At 42.9% G+C, this 21,478-nt stretch overlaps 1 protein-coding gene across 1 annotated transcript in view; it reads left to right on the top strand.

Moving 5' to 3' along the window:
• The window catches only part of LOC124040677 (roquin-1-like), a 30,409-nt gene extending 21,347 nt beyond the window's left edge, over positions 1-9,062 (top strand). Inside the window, 7 exon segments of the mRNA XM_046357753.1 lie at positions 514-669; positions 1,143-1,356; positions 1,534-1,627; positions 1,725-1,821; positions 2,005-2,187; positions 3,062-3,162; positions 4,424-9,062. Coding sequence (XP_046213709.1) covers positions 514-669; positions 1,143-1,356; positions 1,534-1,627; positions 1,725-1,821; positions 2,005-2,187; positions 3,062-3,162; positions 4,424-4,583 — 1,005 coding nt within the window. The 3' untranslated portion in view covers positions 4,584-9,062.
• The last annotated feature ends 12,416 nt before the right edge of the window (positions 9,063-21,478 follow it).

Raw genomic sequence — 21,478 nt, 5'->3', positions numbered from 1 at the left:
TAAGGAGTCAGAGCTCTGTGTGGTACAGACCAAAAACAAACTGTTACTGTTGACAAGTGTAAGCCTTCCAAACTCTCAACTGGGAGAATTAATGTCATGACATTATCTAATTGGGAAGTGAAACTATGACTTTATAACATTTACAAAACAGTGCTTTTGATGCTGTTTTAGCTATGACGCTAATTTATCTAGCGACGACCCTGTTTCACAAATTATATACTATTTTAGATTATTCTGCCCTGTATGACACTTTTCTAAAATGCCTTTTAGCACGTTCAAGTTATGTTTCCAAGTTAGCGTTGCTGTACAGTGTTGTGAGCATTGCTGTACAGTGTTGTGAGCGTTGCTCTACAGTGTTGTGAGCGTTGCTCTACAGCGTTGTGAGCGTTGCTCTACAGCGTTGTGAGCGTTGCTCTACAGCGTTGTGAGCGTTGCTCTACAGCGTTGTGAGCGTTGCTCTACAGCGTTGTGAGCGTGAGTAACTTACTAACACACCTGTGTCTGCCTCCATAGTATGGGGAGGAAAGCTCCAAAGCCTTTGGGAAGTGCAGGGAGCCGGACTACGCTGGCCAGTATTCTCCCTGGTCCTGTGACACTATCGGCTCCTATATTGTCACCAAGGACGCCAAGCCCAAAGACATCATGACGCCCGGCGCCATGGAGATGATGGTGAGTGACAGCTGGAATAGTGGCGGTGCGTCTTAGTGAGTTTCTGAAACGTATTACTGGCTCAGTTATCACAGGAACAATGTTGAAAATGTGCTTGATTAGGAGGATTTTAGCTTTCATTCGGCCCTTCTACCATCCCTTTTTCTTCTCATTCTTTCTCTCTTCCTGTCATCTCTCTTTTCCTCCTTCACCTTCTTCCCACCCCCTATTTGTTTTTCTGATTCACTCTGCGTGAGAGCATCTGTTAAATGGCTAGTTGTTCTGTCCATTTTGTCATTATTGTATTTCACTCTGGATGAATGTCTGCTAAATGTCCCCCCCCCACAATCTCACCCACACATCCAAACCTTTTATTTTTCTCCCCCATCTATCTGTAGAATGACTGTTAAGTGATTGTTAAATTGAGGGCCTGCTACTCTTACTGACTAAATTAGAGGCCTGCTAAATGACACTTCTAAATTCTGCCCCTCGAGAATGTGGATGGTAAAGGTCTTCGGGGGGAGCCCTCCATGGAGGCCCAGGCCAGGCAGGGGGCGGAGGTCAAAGACGACGACCCCATCATCCCCTTCGGCCCCCAGCCCACCGTGTCGCGCTTCGGGGCCATCTCACGCACCTCCAAGACAGACTACCAGACGACAGGCCCCGTGCAGGCCATGGCATCCGCCCAGGGACCCAAGCACATGGCCGGTAGGGAGACCAATCAACTTACTTACAACTTTACTTTGATCAATCTGTCATCTGGGTTGAGCTCATTAGAGGTCGCAACGGAAGACTTTAGTAAATGAGCATATTGGACAAATGAATATGACCAAGTCGAAACCGTGTTTAAAACATACGATTTAACTTGTCGTTGTCCGCCCACAGCGGAGTTCTCCTATGGGCACCACGGAGGCTGGGGCAGCGCCTCCTACCCCTCCCACCAGACTGGCTCCTCCTCTCAGGGACACTTCAGTGAAAAGTACGACCAAACACTCATCACTGCATCCATCCATCTATTAATGCGTTAGGTATCAGTAACTGAGTCTCTTCTCTGGGTCTCTTCTCCTCTCTCCCAGGCTGTCTATGCCAGCTCAGGACAGAGAGCATCTGAAGATTGAGCTCCAACAGGTCAACCAGCAGATCACCCAACAGACCCAGACCCACGGCATGGAGGTGGGTTTTCTCACACACACACACAGATATGGGACAAACACAACTTTTTGAATTGAAAACAATTTAGGCAAAAACTTTTTTGGTGTGGGGGCAACCAAGCGTGTGACTAATGGTAGAGAAGGGGTTATTCGTTGGGAAAAGACTGACCTGATTAACCCTGAACTCCCTCTTCCCCATCCTCAGAGGGAGGTCAGTGCCCTGGCGGCCCAGCCCTCCCAACCATGTCAGAACCAGGGCCAGCAGGGGAAGTGGCCCGGTCCAGTGGGGGTTTCCAGCAATGCTGCCTTGGTGTCTAGCGAGCAGCTCAGCATGGAGCTGCACCAGGTTGAGAGGGAGATTGGCAAGAGGACCTGCCGGATGGACATGGTGCGGGAGAGATGGAGGGGAGAACTGTAGTTTGTCTGCCTGTTACAAAGGGAATTCTTCTGCTCTGCTCACAGCGTCCTATAGCAGTGGTTCTCAATCCTGGTCCTGGGGAGCCCAAAGGGTGCACATTTTGGTTCTTGCCCCAGCACTACTCACCTGACTCGACTCATCTGGCTTTGATTTGAATCAGGTGTGTAGTACTGGCGGGCGGGCACGTACAAACAGGCGTATGGGCGGGAGGGCACGTACAAACAGGCGTACGGGCGGGAGGGCACGTACAAACAGGCGTACGGGCGGGAGGGCACGTACAAACAGGCGTACGGGCGGGAGGGCACGTACAAACAGGCGTACGGGCGGGAGGGCACGTACAAACAGGCGTACGGGCGGGAGGGCACGTACAAACAGGCGTACGGGCGGGAGGGCACGTACAAACAGGCGTACGGGCGGGAGGGCACGTACAAACAGGCGTACGGGCGGGAGGGCACGTACAAACAGGCGTACGGGCGGGAGGGCACGTACAAACAACGGGCGGGAGGGCACGTACAAACGTACGGGCGGGAGGGCACGTACAAACAGGCGTACGGGCGGGAGGGCACGTACAAACAGGCGTACGGGCGGGAGGGCACGTACAAACAGGCGTACGGGCGGGAGGGCACGTACAAACAGGCGTACGGGCGGGAGGGCACGTACAAACAGGCGTACGGGCGGGAGGGCACGTACAAACAGGCGTACGGGCGGGAGGGCACGTACAAACAGGCGTACGGGCGGGAGGGCACGTACAAACAGGTGTACGGGCGGGAGGGCACGTACAAACAGGCAGGCACAGACAGGCGTGCCACTGTGAGCTGACAGTGTATTGATATGGTCTCTACAGGACAGTCAGGTGGCTCATGAAGTCCAGTACAAGATGAAGGCTGCACAGAATGGCCAGCAGGACCACAAGACCCAGCTGGAGGAGATTGCTCTGGCCCTCGGGTGAGTGGACACATGCACACACCTCAGCAGGACAGCACGTCATTGTACATGCTATGATCTTATGATCGTAACCCTCTCTCTGTTGCACTCTCTCCTCGCTCTCTTTTCTCTCTCCTCGCTCTCTTTTCTCTCTCCTCGCTCTCTTTTCTCTCTCCTTTCTCTCTCTTTTCTCTCTCTTTTCTCTCTCTTTTCTCTCTTCTCTCTCTTTTCTCTCTCTTTTCTCTCTCTTTTCTCTCTCTTTTCTCTCTTTTCTCTCTTCTCTCTCTCTTTTTCTCTCTCTCTCTTTTCTCTCTCTCCGCTCTCTCTCTTCTCTCTCTTCTCTTTTCTCTCTCTCTTCTCTCCGCTCTCATTTTCTCTCTTTTCTCTCTCTTTTCTCTCTCTTTTCTCTCTCTCTTCTCGCTCTCTTTTTCTCTCTTTTCTCTCTCTCTTTTCTCTCTCTTTTCTCTCTCTTTTCTCTCTCTTCTCTCCTCTCTCTCTTCTCTCCGCTCTCTCTTCTCTCTCTTCACTCTCTCTTCTCTCCGCTCTCTTTTCTCTCTCCTCGCTCTCTTTTCTCTCTCCTCGCTCTCTTCTCTCTCTCTCTCTTTTCTCTCTCTTTCTCGCTCTCTTTTCTCTCTCCTCTCTCTTCTCTTTCTCTCTCTCTCTTTCTCTCTCTTTCCGCTCTCTTTCTCTCTCTCTCTCTTCTCTCTCTCTTTTCTTCTCTCTTTCTCTTTTCTCTCTTTCTCTCTCTTCTCTTTCTCTCTTCTTCTCTCTCTCTCTTCTCTCTCTCTCTCTCTCTCTCTCTCTCTCTTCTCTCTCTTCTCTCTTCTCTCTCTTCACTCTCTTCTCTCCGCTCTCTTTTCTCTCTCTTCACTCTCTTCTCTTCTCTCTCTCTTCTCTCTCTTTTCTCTCTCTCTCGCTCTCTTTTCTCTCTCTTTCTCTCTCTTTCTCTCTCTTTTTCTCTCTCTTTTCTCTCTCTTTTCTCTCTCTTTTTCTCTCTCTTTTCTCTCTCTTTTCTCTCTCTTTTCTCTCTCTTTTCTCTCTCTTTTCTCTCTCTTTTCTCTCTCTTTTCTCTCTCTTTTCTCTCTCTTTTCTCTCTCTTTTCTCTCTCTCTTTTCTCTCTCTCTTTTCTCTCTCTTCTCTCTCTTCTTTTCTCTCTTCTCTTTTCTCTCTCTCTCTTTTCTCTCTTCTCTCTCTTCTCTCCGCTCTCTCTTCTCTCTCCTCGCCCTCTTTTCTCGCTTTCGCCCTCTCTATCCTCGCTCTCGCTCTCTCTCGGTGTGTGTAGTGAGGTATCTAATGGCTCCAGCGGTCTAGGTCAGGACGGTGGTGTGGGCGGAGCCATGTTGTCACTGACCAATAAAGCGTCTTCGCTCAGCCTGTGTTCTGAGCCGGGGCCTGGGGTCTCAGAGCTGCAGAAGAATGGTATGGTCCATTCCTGCTCCTAGACCACACACACACACACCTACTCAGACACTGTGGTGTAAAACATACAGACAGAAGATGAGCAGTATCTGCTGTGATAGGAGTTTTCTTTCTTTTTTTGTTCTGTGAATGAGCTTTTTTTTTATTTTTTACTTTCATTGCCTGGAAACCAGGGCAACGTTTATTTTTATTTTTTTCTCTAACTGGGACTATAAAACAAGCCTCTCAAAGTAACGGAAAAGCAGATGATGATGATGATGATGATGATGATAATTGTTCAGAGGGCTATCCCCCTACATAGACATCACATATCAAACCCATTGTAGATCAATCGGTGGAGTATTTATCAATTCTCCCCCTCTGTATCTTTGTTCCCATTACGAGGCACATTAAGGGTAAGCAGCTTGCAGGGACTTTAAGACCCCAAATACTAAATCAACTTACGCTCATATGTACTGCATACCGGTATCATAAGTCTTGGTGTTTACGACAGTTATGTCAGCGGTCGTACGCATCACAGAAGTATCTATTATAATCCATTATAGCCTGATATGACAGTTGTTGATAGTTTCCGATACCTTTGACAGCTTACGAAGGCAATTATAACCAACATTTAGTCAGTGTAGTAACTCTTCCGTTCACGTTCAGTAATATAAGTGTTGTAACCGCTAGGGTTCAGGAATACACCACCCCCAAAATCGTAAAACATGGTCGACCAGATGAGGGAGGCCAGGGAAAGGGAGAGTGAAAATGTTAAGCCAACCTTCAGAACCAAACGAGACTAGGCCGCTTCAAGCCACATGAGACCTCATGAGAAGTCTGATTTTATTAGTGCATTTTATGAATACATCATATCTGTTTCATACTTGAAAAGCAGTATATTATTAACCAAAGCATTCTGTTTTAAAGATTGCAAAATGAATCTTTTTGATAATGAGCTTTCCTCATGTTTTCTATAAGGGAACCTACTTTGTGCTTCTCGTGGGATGTGGTGTGACTTGCTGCTGGCTGTGGAAATGTCTGTTGTACTGATGGGCTGGAATTGAATCATACCTGCCGTGTGTAAAATGCACTCTCAAGGGAGTGTAATAAGTGTTAACCCAGTTCTAGAAAACATGCATTTTCACATTGTAGGAACATTTTCCTCGGTGCAAGATTAATTGATTGAATGATGTGTGAATGGAATGATATGGGGTGATAGTTCTTATCTTCCTCAGAACTCCTCATCTGGTAATCAGAAGACCTCCCCATTGGGATTATCTTGTCATTGGTTCTCTTTAACTTCTATGAAGTTACTTTCCCTTGTTTTTTTTCTCTCGCTCACATAAATCGCAGTTAAGGGGCTGTAACCTACCTGAACGCTGGTCCGTTATTGGAGGGGAAGTGAGAAATGGATTAATATAAAAAATAATTCTCATCTTTCTCTTAATACATGTAGAAAGTGGCTGTAGTCTGCCAAACAATAATTTCAATAGTTGGTGCGTCTCAATCATCAATGAAAGAAAAGCAAATTGTCTTTAAAAAATATAATTTTGTCATCTTACGAGCTTACTTAAAAAAAATCCTTCTATTCCATTTGTTTTTAACCACATACTATTACTTCATTTTAGAACAAGTCAGGATCGAGACACGTATTATTCAGTGTATTAGTGGATTCAAGACCAGAATCTTGGGCTACAACCTGGCGACGTTTAAAGCAAGCAGCCAGATAGCCTTGCCCCTCAAAAAGCCTCTGCCCAAAGTCTTCCTAACCTTCAACCTTGAAAACTTTTAGTGCAAACTTTCATGATATTCTTCACAATATAGTTTTATAGTATTATTATCATCATTATCATTACGTTATTTTTGCTTTCCCTGTCATGGAAATTGTTGGTGCCTGTTAAGGAGCGCTCTGCCTTTTGTAAAGAATCCTCATGATTGGCCATCGAACACTCAAATGGTTAAGGATAGAGGTGACGATCAGGGTTCATAGTTTGGGGGGAGGTTCAGCATTTTGTCTGGGTTTAAGGTGTGGGGGGGGGGCAATAGAAATGAAGGTTGGGGAAAGGGTTTTTGTTTTTCTCCAACCACACTTCAAGCATCAGGCTGCTCTTTAATACATTTTATTGTTTAGGTTAACAACTCACTTCTACATATGAGTATGTATACATACATTAATATACTAAGCACTATTAATGTGCCACCTCTTATTCTACTCGCTCAGCATTTATATTAAATGATCTCTACTTAGAATCAGCTGAATGTTATTTTTTTCCCTGTCCACTGGTTGCCAACACAGACTTTATCCTTACCCAGTTGAAGGACTTCTGTGCGCATTGATGTGTATTCACTTAATCTTTTTGTGTTCAAACAAATAAGTTCTATATTGAAATATGCTTCCAAAAGAAGACTCATTTTAATGATGAAAATTGAAGTTTTTTGTTGTGTGTGCTAGGTTGTATTGTAGAAAAGGTACACTATGGATTTTTTTCAAAGTGAAGTGTGCTGTACTGGGTGACCGTGTGGAAATATTAGAAATGTGATGTTGTTGTTTTTTAAGAGGTGAGCCGGGTAAGCCTTTAATTTAATCAAAGGCTTGCTTCTCAAGGAATACTCCTCGGCCATCCACGCCAACAGTAAGATCATTTGGAAGCACAGTAATCAAATGAAAAGAGATTTGAATTGGAATGCATGTTTTTTCTCTTTACCTGTCAGTCACCTTTTGTCATATTTATAACAAACCTTGTTTCTGCTGGGAAAATGTCTTTGACTAGTTGGGTTTGTAGTTGTTTTTGTTCCTGTCGTTGTTGAGTGAAAAATCACTGACTTCCAAGTCTTACGGTGATCTACGTATCGCCTCACAAGGCAAAGCATCATGTTGTCCAGGGAAACTGTCAAACGCAGCACCGCTCTCATCCACACACAGTTTGTCTTTGCTTCAGAATAGTCATGAAAATTAGCTTGCCCACATTTGTTATTTCTGCTTAAGGAAATACTATCAAGGTCCCTCCAGCCAAGACCCTTAAAGAGTGAGTTCACTCCAAATTTTGTCCAATGTTTTCAGATCTCAACAGTGGTCTAATGTTGATTTCAAGAGTGAAATACTTAAACAATCGTCTCTAACATGTAGGCTCAGCATGCCCAAACAGTCCCATTACAAGTCAGAATATTGAACAAACTCCATTTCAACTTACTTTACTCGTTGTCTGCTGATTTTGTCCCTATGTTGGACACAATCTGATGCAAAATATCCACAGGGAAGTGTTATCAGCCCGACCTTCAGTACACAGGTCTGAATATCGGTTTTTGTATTGCTGGTTTTATTTTCCAATACTGATGCAATTCGCACGTTACAGACACTTGCACAATATGGCCAAACCGAACAGACATAGAATGACAAACACTTCCAGCCGATTGCACGTTCGGTCAATTTTTTTTTTTTTACATATTGTGTATCACGTGCAATGCGTCAAGAAATTGAAAATACAAGCGCCAGAATGTACCAGCACCGCAAAAAGTCAGGTAAACAACACTTTCCTGTGGATACCCTATCTCCACCACCTTCCACCAAAAGGACCAAACAGGGAAGTAAGTGTAAATATCATTTTCTTCATTCTGGCTTATGGACTATTGCGTCTCTTTTAGGGGGACTTGGTCAAACTGAAAATCCATTGAGTAACCATGGTAACGGTTTGATATTTAGGCAAACATGAGCTCACATACCATGCCATCTGTTGTGTAGATCCAGCCCTAAGCCTCACTCCAAAAACCAATGGCAAAGATGGGCATTCTAATTCAGTGCCTATTGTTTTCTACTCATTGGGTTTAGGCATATAGCTGAATAAACACTAGATGGGGTGGGATGTAAACTCAAATCAACATTAAACTACTTGGGGTCTAAAATGTGCAACAAACTTTGATTTGAGTGAGCTGTCCCTTTAAATTCCATAGCTGAGGAGAAGTAACAAGGATGTGGTTTCTGGGAAGAGTAATGATCATGTTCATGTCAGTTGCCTGCTTTCATTTTTTTTCTGAGTTAAACTGCTGCCTACCCCTTCTTCACACAGCCAACTCTCCCCAGAATCACAATAGTGTTAACTGCTGTTTTGGGCTCACATTTTAATTTCATTTTTTTTTTTTTTGAAAAACACAATGGCTTTTTTACATGATTACTTCCTTGTAATATATCTCTTAAATTAAGGTACAGGTTTGATTTCAGTAAGAAAAAAACGTTTTTATATTATACTCCATTAAGGAATGTTTAGAATTATCTTCCTCCAATGTGGATGTAGACATTACGCCATTTTATGACTTTGTAAGAGAATTCACTGTGTGAAAATTGGTTTGCATTTTTGTATAATACAATCTGCTTTATTATTTTTGTTTGATATGAGAGTTAGGTCAAACTGGAAGTTTGAAGAGAGAAATTAACCTGTGAAATTGAGAAATAAAATAAAAAATAACTTATGTACAACAGTGATTCTATGCTGAGGGAGAAGGATTAAATGATATTGCTAACTCTGCTATTTGCGTCTTGTTTTACTTTGCGTGGCAAAATGAGTGAACATCTTTCGGGGCAAGTATTAACCCGCATAACTCCACATTGTCTCTTTTTGGAAATGCCAGTCAGCCCTGCATCTTTACCCAACACAAACTGTGGAGGACAGAGCTGAATACTGCCCAACACAGCTCAATGGATAACTGAAGCACCAACTCTGACTCAGACCTCTAGACCCAGTCTGCTGTAGGCATTAATATTTTCCCAGAAATCTACCAAGTTTCAATACCGGGAATCATTCATATTTATCCACAAGAGTCCTGGGAAATACCTAATTTAATTGCCTATTAAAAAGCAGAGGCAGAGATGCTCTGATACCGCAGGATCAGGCTGCCAGAGAGAAACTGGCCGCTTATCCAGGAGGCTGGGTTCAAGGGCCCACACGCGTTAATCAAAAGGAAGAATGATTACTGGGTAACTGTTGACATTAACCAAATTGGAACTGTGAGTACTACCATGAGTACAGTTAATGTACTGCCACGAATATATGTACCGTTCGAACTACAACTGATGAACAAAAACATGGAAGTAAATCGATGTGTTATTCTGTTAACCACCGCTACCTCAGCTGGGCGTAGTTTTCGTCGGAGTATTCCTCAAGGTTCACTGTTTTATTGTTAACATTAATACTTGTGTTTTTATTGTTAACATTAATACTTGTGTTTTTATTGTTCACATTAATACTTGTGTTTTTATTGTTAACATTAATACTTGTGTTTTTATTGTTCACATTAATACTTGTGTTTTTATTGTTAACATTAATACTTGTGTTTTTATTGTTCACATTTAATACTTGTGTTTTTATTGTTCACATTAATACTTGTGTTTTTATTGTTCACATTAATACTTGTGTTTTTATTGTTCACATTAATACTTGTGTTTTTATTGTTCACATTAATACTTGTTATCTAATTTGTGTTCTTCCTTTTTTAATACAGGAGTTAGTTTTCAATTCACTCAATATCGTTAGTCTAAATGATAGACATTTACATTACATTTAAGTCATTTAGCAGACGCTCTTATCCAGAGCGACTTACAAATTGATGCATTCACCTTATGACATCCAGTAGAACAGTCACTTTACAATAGTGCATCTAAATCTTAAAGGGGGGGGGGGGTGAGAAGGATTACTTATCCTATCCTAGGTATTCCTTAGAGGTGGGGTTTCAGGTGTCTCCGGAAGGGGTTTGAGAAAGGGGTTTGAGAAATCCTACAAAAAGGAAAGCTTTATTTTTATACTGTAAAAGCAGTAATGCAGATTTTGTCCTTCAGGAAACTCATTCGGGTGAAAGTGATTTGAAATTTTAGAAATCACAATGGGGAGATATGGCCTATTTCAGTCATGGTTCAAATCATTCTGCTGGTGTTTTGACACTTATTCACAAGTTTAAAGGTGACATTCTAAAATCCACATCTTCACAAGGCGAGAGATGGGTCATGGTAACTGTTGAACTTGACAATGCTATTTTCATCATCTGTAATCTATACGGACATAACACATGCGCCCAATAAGACCGTTGTACCCATTTTACCAAGAAAGTACAGGATTTAAGCAACAAAAACTCAGAGGCCTTTGTAATTATTTCTGGGGATTTTAATGAAACACCTGATGCATCTGCTGATCGTTTTGCTCCTAGAACGAGTCAAAACCCTCAAAATAGTAACATTATCATTACATTATGCAAGGATCTATGTGTTGAGGATGCCTGGCGTTATTTCAATCTGGATGCTAAGGGTTATACCTGGACCAACAACTAAGTCACGTAAATCTAGAATAGATGTGTTCCTCATTTCCCCTTTGTTGTTACAATTTGTTATAAATGTAGATCATCATTTGGCTCCCTTTTCTGATCATCACTTGATTTCCCTGAATTTACAAGCTACTAAAAAATCAAAAGGTTCTCGAGGATATTGGAAATTAAACAACACACTTCTTGTGTGGAATTCTAGACAGTTTTGGGAGTTACTAGAAGACCTGATTTTCAGTATGTTTCAAGATTGCATTAAAAATTGGGAAATGGTCTCCACTATAAAACGGGGCCTTTTTTCAATTATTCCGAAGCCCGATAAAGACTATTCTCTCATTGACAATTTGGAGACCAATTACTTTATTAAATGTTGATTACAAATTGATTGCTCTGGTTTATGCCAAAATATTAAAGAAAGGAATAGATACCATTATAAATGAGATTCAAACCGGATTTATGAAGGGCCATCACATAAGCTCTAACATTATTTTAGTCTTGGACCTTGTAAATTATTCAGAAGCAATTGACTCAGATGCGGTTGTCCTATATAAAGCCTTTGACACAATTGAACATTAATTTCTCTTTAGGTCTCATAAACTTTTGGGATTTGGTAGAAATTTTATTAAAGTAATTCGAATGTTTTACAAAGATATAAATAGTTATGTGCTACTAAACCGTAATACTTCCAAAAGATTCCGAATCAACAGAAGTGTACGACAGGGATGCGCAATTTCGCCATTTTTATTAATTTTGGTTGTTGAACTTCTATCTCTAGATATTCTGAATAATGCACATGTGTATAGTTTAACCATTTTTAACAAAGAAATCAAAATCTCCCAACTGGCTGATGATTCTACTCTTAAGAGACAAGACCAGGTCGCCCATGCCCTTAATACTATAACTGCATTTTCTATTGCAACAGGATTAATGTTGAATGTTTCTAAATGGGAATCTTGTGTTTATTTGACTCTAATGATAAAGAAATAGAAAATATTTCTGCAAAGGACTGTGTTAAATATTTAGGAATACATCTGTCAAAACACCACTTAGTCAGACAATATTTGAATTTCTCTCCTAAAATTAAGAGAACTAAAAATATATTTAATAATTGGCTACAAAGAAATCTTTCTATACTTGGGAGAGTACTTCTGTCCAAGGCAGAGGGACTGTCTCGTTTTGTCTACCCCTCATTATCGTTATGTGGTAAATCCAGCTACTTGTAAAGAGATCAATAAGACCTTTCTTGACTTCATCTGGAAAATTAAGTCTCACAAACTAAACAAATCTGTCCTTTCTAACAAAAGAGCTGAAGGAGGTCTAGAAGTGTTGGATTTAGTTGACAAAAATAACACTTTAAGATAAACTGGTTGAAAAAATGTTTGATCAATACTGATTCAATATGGTATTTCATTCCAAATAATGTGTTCAATAACTTTTGTTATTGACCAAATACTTATTTTCCACCATAATTTGCAAATACATTCATAAAAAATCCTACAATGTGATTTTCTGGATTTTTTCCCCTCATTTTGTCTGTTATAGTTGAAGTGTACCTATGATGAAAATTACAGGCCTCTCATCTTTTTAAGTGGGAGAACTTGCACAATTGGTGGCTGACTAAGTATTTTTTTGCCCCACTATGTAAACTAACACATGCACAGAAAGTGACTGTTTACCTCTGGGGAAGAGGTGTCCTGGGGGTTGGAACCTTTACAAAAAGTGAAAACAATCCGCAAATAATTCCAGTACAGTACAACTGATATGTCTGGTTCCTCCCCATTGTTAAAGTGAAAACAACCATACTGCAAAGAATTCCAGTACAGTACAACTGATATTTCTGGTTCCTCCCCATTGTTAAAGTGAAAACAACCATACTGCAAAGAATTCCAGTACAGTACAACTGATATTTCTGGTTCCTCCCCATTGTTAAAGTGAAAACAACCACACTGCAAAGAATTCCCCCAGTACAGTACAACTGATATTTCTGGTTCCTCCCCATTGTTAAAGTGAAAACAACCATACTGCAAAGAATTCCAGTACAGTACAACTGATATTTCTGGTTCCTCCCCATTGTTAAAGTGAAAACAACCATACTGCAAAGAATTCCAGTACAGTACAACTGATATTTCTGGTTCCTCCCCATTGTTAAAGTGAAAACAACCATACTGCAAAGAATTCCAGTACAGTACAACTGATATTTCTGGTTCCTCCCCATTGTTAAAGTGAAAGACAGACAATGTATTGCATTAATGGCAGTCGGGTAAGTTGGCCTGCTCTGCAAATTATTTTACTGATAATGACCAAAATACAAACTATTCCTGTATTGATCTTTTTGATTCCTCCCCTGTGTGTGAAAAGCAGTTAAAATCTGGCACTTCTGTGTATAAATAGATAATTTACATCTTTGGGCTTGCCCCAAAAAAAACGCTGTGATCTTCCTGTCCGGGTTGGCGCCCCCCCTTGGGTTGTGCCGTGGCGGAGATCTTTGTGGGCTATACTCAGCCTTGTCTCAGGATGGTAAGTTGGTGGTTGAAGATATCCCTCTGGTGGTGTGGGGCGCTGTGCTTTGGCAAAGTGGGTGGGGTTATATCCTGCCTGTTTGGCCCTGTCCGGGGTTATAATCGGATGGGGCCACAGTGTCTCCTGACCCCTCCTGTTTCAGCCTCCAGTATTTATGCTGCAGTAGTTTACGTGTCGTGGGGCTAGGGTCAGTCTGTTATATCTGGAGTACTTCTCCTGTCTTATTCGGTGTCCTGTGTGAATTTGAGTATGCTCTCTCTAATTCTCTCTTTCTTTCTCTCTCGGAGGACCAGAGCCCTAGGACCATGCCTCAGGAATACCTGGCATGATGACTCCTTGCTGTCCCCAGTCCACCTGGCCGTGCTGCTGATCCAGTTTCAACTGTTCTGCCTGCGGCTATGGAACCCTGACCTGTTCACCGGACATGCTATCTGTCCTAGACCTGCTGTTTTCAACTCTCTAGAGACAGCAGGAGCGGTAGAGATACTCTTAATGATCGGCTATGAAAAAACTGACATTTACTCCTGAGGTGCTGACTTGTTGCACCCTCGACGACTACAGTGATTATTATTATTTGACCATGCTGGTCATTTATGAACATTTTAACATCTTGACCATGTTCTGTTTTATCTCCACCCAGCACAGCCAGAAGAGGACTGGCCACCCCTCATAGCCTGGTTCCTCTCTAGGTTTCTTCCTAGGTTTTGGCCTTTCTAGGGAGTTTTTCCTAGCCACCGTGCTTCTACACCTGCACTGCTTGCTGTTTGGGGTTTCAGGCTGGGTTTCTGTACAGCAATTTGAGATATCAGCTGATGTAAGAAGGGCTATATAAATACATTTGATTTGATTTTGATTTGATTTGACATTACTTCACCTCCCCCACAGTGCGAGGAAGCGCTATACTGAAGGATATCTGCTGGCGATGGAGTCGTCGTTCATGTGTTTGATCCTCTGCTCCAGCCAGGTCTTCTGGCTGTCCAGCTTCTTCTCTTGCTCCTCCAGCTCACACAGCTAGGCATTCAGCACCTCTACCTGCTCCACCACCTCCGCTGTCTGGCAGCTCAAGTTCTCCCCTCTGGGACAGCAAGGAAGGGGTTTGAATGGGAGTGTGTGTGCATAGGGCATTCGGATGTGTTGCATGGAAATGAACACCATCCAGTGACTTCATTAAGCCTGATGACAAAAAGCTTGACTCACCTCCACTGAATGATGTTCTTGGTTTTCTTCTCGATGAGCCCCATTCCCTCCAGCACGTTGGTGATGTCATAGATCCTACCCTTCTGTCTCACTGCCAATCTGTCTGCAGCCTGTCAATGGACACGACAGACTGGACGATACTGACAGACACCTGAATCAACCTTTTAATGGACTTTACTGAGAAAACTAATCTAGATGAAAACTGAACAGTTGCAATAGATTGGGGGGAAAATAAGAAAAACCATGTAAACACAATGAAGCTGTTTGGCCTGCAGAGGTTCCCCCTCCCTTCGGTCTCTACCCTGTCCCCCAGCCCTTTGACACACCACATCTCTGACCACAGGATGGCGCCACTGCAGAGGCACAATGAGGATCTTACACCCTCCTCCACCCCACCAGACATACACATGGGTAAGGACTACTAGGCCATTCACTCAGAGTTCACGGTCATTTGTAATAATGACTGTGATATTCTACAAGTGAATGGTGGTGGTATCTTAGCGTGTAGTAATCTACGGAATGAAGGGACTTTTTTAAAAGAGGGTTAAGATGATCGTTGTTATCGTATGTATCTAAAATCAACGAGAGTGGTTGACAGAATTGGAACAATGTCAAGTCTGCAGTATTTCTCTATGCTCATAGTTGTTTAGGCTACTGTTAACTCCTTTTGTCCCTCTTCCACTGCGACACAGCAGTTGTTAGTCGGCATTGCAACTGGCGTCCAGCACTAGCAAGGGGTTCTGGGAGGACACTCAGGCCAGGAGCTCCAGTCCATGCTTGAAATGGAGATTAAGGAGGAGAGAGAAGGTGAGGGAGGGAGGTTAAATGGGATGTGAAGTTCTGAAGCTCAATACAGGAGACCAGCTGAAGGAGGAGAGGGAATGTGAAGGAGGGATTAGGGTTTGAGGGGGAGAAGGGGAAGTTGGCTGCCTGCTGAAGCTCAATACAGGAGACCAGCTGAAGGAGGAGAGAGAGGGTTCAATGGGGGAGGGGAAGTGGGCAGCCTGCTGAAATGAACTGACACCTGAGACCAAATGAAGGAGGCGGTGGAGGGTTGGAGGATGAGGATGGGCGTCTGGAACTTGGAGGGAGGCCAAATCTTGGGTTTGGGAGGGAGCTGAGGGCTGTCCATGTAGTAAAACAGCCTTACTCCCTGTGTGGTGTTCTTACAGAGAGATGTTTTCTGTGTCCTTTAGGTGTGGCTGACCTAATAGATGAGCTGATGTCATATGATGGTAAGCATTAGAGCTGAGAGTCTAAAGATAAGTAAGCGTGCCCTATCCCACTGGACAAGAGCAATACCTATGTAAGAAGTCTGTTTATTGACTACAGCTCAGCATTCAACACCATACTATCCCCCAAGCTCATCATTAAGCTTGAGGCCCTGGGTTTCAACCCCGACCTGTACAATTGGGTCCTGGACTTCCTGAAGGGCCGCCCCCAGGTGGTAAAGCTAGGAAACAACATCTCCACTTCGCTGATCCTCAACACTGGGGCCCCACAAGGATGTGTTCTCAGCCTCCTCCTGTACTCCCTGTTCACCCATGACTACGTGGCTATGCACGCCTCCAACTCGATCATCAAGTTTGCAGACGACACGACAGTAGTAGGCTTGATCACCACCAACAACAAGACAGCCTATAGGGAGGAGGTGAGGGCACTCGGAGTGTGGTGTCAGGTAAATAACCTCTCACTCAACATCAACAAAGCAAAGGAGATGATCGTGGACTCCAGAGGGAGCACCCACCTATCCACATCAATGGGACAGCAATGGAGAAGGTGGAACGCTTTAAGTTCCTCGGCGTACGCATCACGGACAAACTGGAATGGTCCACCCACACAGGCAGTGTGGTGAAGAAGGCGCAACAGCTCCTCTTCAACCTCAGGAGGCTGAAGAAATTTGGCTTGTCACCTAAAACCCTCACAAACTTTTACAGATGCACAATTGATAGCATCCTATTGGGCTGTATCACCGCCTGGTACAGCAACTGCAACGCCCACAACCACAGTGCTCTCCAGAGGGTGGTGCGGTCTGCACAACACATCACCGGGGGCAAACTACCTGCCCTCCAGGACTCCTACACCACCCGATGTCACAGGAAGGCCAAAAAGATCATCAAGGACAACAACCACCGAGCCACTGCCTGTTCACTACGCTACCATCCAGAAGGTGAGGTCAGTACAAGTGCATCAAAGCTGGGACCGAGAGACTGAAAAATAGCTTCTATCTCAAGGTCATCAGACTGTTAAACATCACTAACACAGAGAGGCTGCTGCCTACATACAGACTTGAAATCGTTGGCCATTTTAATAAATGTAACACTAGTCACTTTATTAATGGCACTTTAATAATGATGTTTACATATCTTGCATTACTCATCCCATATGTATATACTGTATTTTATACCATCTAATGCATTTTGCCTATGCCGCTCGGTCATTGCTCATCCATATATTTATATGTACATATTCTTATTCTATCCCTTTACTTAGATTTGTGTGTATTAGGCAGTTGTGGAATTGTTAGGTTACTTGTTGATATTGCTGCACTGTCAGATCTAGAAGCACAAGCATTTTGCTACACTTAATAACATCTGCTAACCATGTGTATGTGACCAATACATTTTGATTTGATTTGATTAGAGCTGAGAGTCTAAATATCATATGATGGTATGCATTAGAGCTGAGAGTCTAAATATCATATGATGGTATGCATTAGAGCTGAGAGTCTAAATATCATATGATGATCTAAAGATAATATGATGGTATGCATTAGAGCTGAGAGTCTAAAGATAATATGATGATATGCATTAGAGCTGAGAGTCTAAAGATAATATGATGGTATGCATTAGAGCTGAGAGTCTAAAGATAATATGATGATAAGCATTAGAGTTGAGAGCCTAAATATCATATCAAGCTGTTCTCAATATTGTCTCTCCAAAGACCCCCAATATGAATATTTTTGTGTTAGTGTTCCCTCTGCTGTGGCTGTCTCCCAATGCAGGGGTGGACTACAACTTTAACCTGGACGACAATGAAGGAGTCTGTGATCTGTTTGACGTCCAGATCCTCAATTATTGATTATTGTTTGTGCAATCAGCAGGGTGTTTCTTTACTTTTCCCTAACTTAGCGGAGGTTCTTCTCAGTTCATAGTGCACTGCCTATTCTGAAGAGAATGGTTGTACTCCTAGTCATATCTCGTTGGTATCAACCCTGAACACGTGACATGTCCTCAACCCCTAGATATTAGCCAGCTATTATGGCATATTCTTCCCATCCACCAGTCCTCTCTAGCTATGACTCTGCCAGCCATTTCTATCTGTCCAAATGTGAATTATGAAGAATGTAGAAGCTGAATGCATCTGCTATAGGATGATGATTTGATCTGCTGTATTGTCATAGACCAAGGAGTGTCTTCTATTAAAACCAGGAGTCACAATGCTCAAATGGGGGCCGTGAGTGAAGTTTATCATTCGTGTGAGGGGAATACATCAAGTGTACAGACCGTAATAGTTGATGGTCAGGTGAAGGAAAACTCTGTTACATTCTAGAGGAAGATGGACAGATATACAGTTAGTGCCTGAGTGGAAGCCCCTATGTTGTGCAGTGCATCTTATGGGGTTGTTGTTGGCTTACCAGCCTTCCATTGCACTTCTTTTGGTGCATCTTTGCATTGTCTTTTTGGATGACTGAAGTGGTTTCCACAACTGAATCAAATTGCATTGATGCCAGTGTTTTCTATTTCTTTAGATACATTTGCTATTTAACACTACTAATAGTCATATGTGATAATAGTGTTCAGTACGGATACGGACACAGTGTTGTTTCCGGTCATGGAGATCATTGTTGATAAAGTGTGACTGTATCTAGACCAGGATGTCTGTAGTTACGTCTGGTAGCATTGATGCTCACTGAGGCAATGTCTTCCTCCACCATGCAATGTGCAATGTCTTTCTATATTCGATTATTACTCAGTTTCTTATTGAACTGGAGGCCCAGCTCAGTATGGATTTTACTTTTTTTGTTTTGCTACGTAAAAAAGGTGACAGCCAATATTTTTGTATTTTGTTATTTCCCTTATTTACAGTGCCTTCAGAAAGTATTCATACCCCTTGTTTGGGGGTTTGGGTTGGGTTATTAAAGTTCAGTTGGCCCGCCTGTGTGTGTGTGGGCTTGTTTGCTGTTTTTGGTTCAGGAGTGTCCTTTTCATTTATGTCTGCTTACAGCGTGTACACCGGTGTTGTACATTTAGTGTTTTACGCCTGTGTTCGGCGTTACCCTCTTTTTGTTTGCTGTTGGTCCGGAATAAATGGTTTTCCGAATCCTCTGCTCTCTGTGCCTGACTCCACACCCATCACTCTTCTAAGCCTGACACCTGAAAGGTGAATTTGCCTTCCAGTTCATGTTTTCTTCTAGGATTTTGCACATGCTTTTATCTTTATTCCATGAATTTTTATCCTAAAAACTCCCTTGCCGATGACAAGCATACCCATAACATGATGCAGCCCCCAATTTTCTTGAAAATATGAAGAGTGTTACTTGTAATATGATGTGTGGGATTTGCCCCAAACATAACACTTTGTATACATGACAACCAGTTAATTTATTTGCCACATTTTCTTGTAGAATTACTTAAATGTCAGGAATTGTGAAAAACTGAGTTTAAATGTATTTGGCTAAGGTGTATGAAATTCAACTGTGTCACAATTCCTGACGTTTAATCCTTGTAAAGATTCCCTGTCGTAGTTCAGTTAGGATCACCACTTTATCTTAAGAATGTGAAATGTCAGAATAATAGTAGAGAGAATGATTTATTTCAGTGTTTAATTCTATCATCACATCCTCAGTGGGTCAGAAGTTTACATACACTCAATTAGTATTTTGTAGCATTGCCTTTAAGTTGTTTAACTTGGGTCAAGCATTTCGGGTAGCCTTCCACAAGCTTCCCACAATGAGTTGGGTGAATTTTGGGCCATTCCTCCTGACAGAGAAGGTGTAACTGAGTCAGGTGTGTAGGCCGCCTTGCTCGCACATGCTTTTTCAGTTCTGCCCACAAATGTTCAATAGGATTGAGGTCAGGGCTTTGTAATGGCCACTCCAATACCTTGATTTTGTTGTCCTTTGGAAGTATGCAACTTTGAAAGTATGCTTGGGGTCATTGTCCATTTGGAAGATCCATTTGCGACCAAGCTTTAACTTCCTGACTGATGTCTTGAGATGTTGCTTCAATATATCCACATAATTTTCCTCCCTCATGATGACATCTATTTTGTCACCTCCAAGTCACCCCCTTTTTCTTTGTCCCCATGTGCAGTTGCAAACCGTAGTCTTGCTTTCTTATGGCGGTTTTGGAGCAGTGACTTCTTCTTTGCTGAGCGGCCTTTCAGGTTATGTTGATATAGATCTCGTTTTACTGTGGATATAGATACTGTTGTACCTGTTTCCTCCAGCATCTTCACAAGGTCCTTTGCTATTGTTCTGGGATTGATTTGCACTTTTCGCACCAAAGTACATTCATCTCTAAGGACACAGAACGTGTCTCCTTCCTGAACGGTATGATGGCTGCGTAGTCCCATGGTGTTTCTACTTGCGTACTATTGTTTGTACAGATGAACGTGGTACCTTCAGGCGTTCAAACTTGCTCCCAAGGATGAACCAGACTTGTGGAGGTCTACAAAAAAAAAATTTGAGGTCTTGGTTGATTTCTTTTGATTTCCCCATGATGTCAAGCAAAGAGGCACTGAGTTTGGAGGTAGGCCTTGAAATACATAGCCAGGTACAATTGACTCAAATGATGTCAATTTGTAAAATAATTATATTATTAATCGATTGACTATGACTTTTCAAATCACCCAGTATTGCTATCTGCTATCTACTGGCCAAATCTCTCTCTCTCTCTCTCTCTCTCTCTCTCTCTCTCTCTCTCTCTCTCTCTCTCTCTCTCTCTCTCTCTCTCTCTCTCTCTCTCTCTCTCTCTCTCTCTCTCTCTCTCCCCTCTCTCTTCCTCCTCTCTCTCTCCTCATTCATTCTCTGTCTCTCTCTCTCTCTCTCTCTCTCTCTCTCCTCTTCCCCCCTCCTCTCTCTCTCCCTCCCATTCATTCTCTCTCTCTCTCTCTCTCTCTCTCTCTCTCTCTCCCCTTCTCTCTTCCCCTCTCTCTCTCTGTCTCTCTCTCTCTCTCTTTCCCCCTCTCTCTCTGTCTCTCTCTCTCTTTCCCCCTCTCTCTCTGTCAACCTCTCTCCCCCTTACTCTCTTAGCCCCCTCTCCTCTCTCTCTCTCTCTCTCTCTCTCTCTGTCTGTGTTTCTCTTTCTCCTCTGTATCCATCTCTCTCTCTCCTCTCTCTCTCTCTCTCTCTCTCTCTCTCTCTGTGTTTCTCTTTCTCCCTCTGTATCCATCTGGGACTCTCTCTCTCTCTCTCTCTCTCCCCCTCTCTCTCTGTCTCTCTAGGCCCCCTTCTCTCTTCTCTCAGGTTTCTCTCTCTCTCTCTCTCTCTCTCTCTCTCTCTCTCTCTCTCCTCTCTCTGGGCTCACTCTCTGCTTGTTGTAATTCTTGTTATTTTATGCCTTAAATGTCCATTTACATTTAAATGCTTTCTCTCTCTCTCTGTGTGTTTCTCTCTTTCTTCTCCCTCTGTGTTTCTCTTTCTCCCTCCATCTGGGACACTCCTCTCCTCTCTCTCTCTCTCTCTCTCTCTCTCTCTCTCTCTCTCTCTCTCTCTCTCTCTCTCTCTCTCTCTCTCTCTCCCCCTCATCATCCGTCTCTCTCTCTCTTTCCCCCTCTCTCTCTGTCTCTCTCTCTCTTTCCCCCTCTCTCTCTGTCAACCTCTCTCCCCCTTACTCTCTTAGCCCCCCTCCCCCTCTCTCTCTCTCAAAAAGTAACACCCTCCTTGTTATGTGCTATGAGTCTGAGATCCCAA

Source organism: Oncorhynchus gorbuscha, linkage group LG08 (genome assembly GCF_021184085.1).
Source record: "Oncorhynchus gorbuscha isolate QuinsamMale2020 ecotype Even-year linkage group LG08, OgorEven_v1.0, whole genome shotgun sequence".
In the NCBI taxonomy this organism is placed as follows: domain Eukaryota; kingdom Metazoa; phylum Chordata; class Actinopteri; order Salmoniformes; family Salmonidae; genus Oncorhynchus; species Oncorhynchus gorbuscha.
The sequence above is the reverse complement of the archived record's forward strand: the minus strand, read 5'-3'. Positions and strand labels throughout refer to the sequence as shown.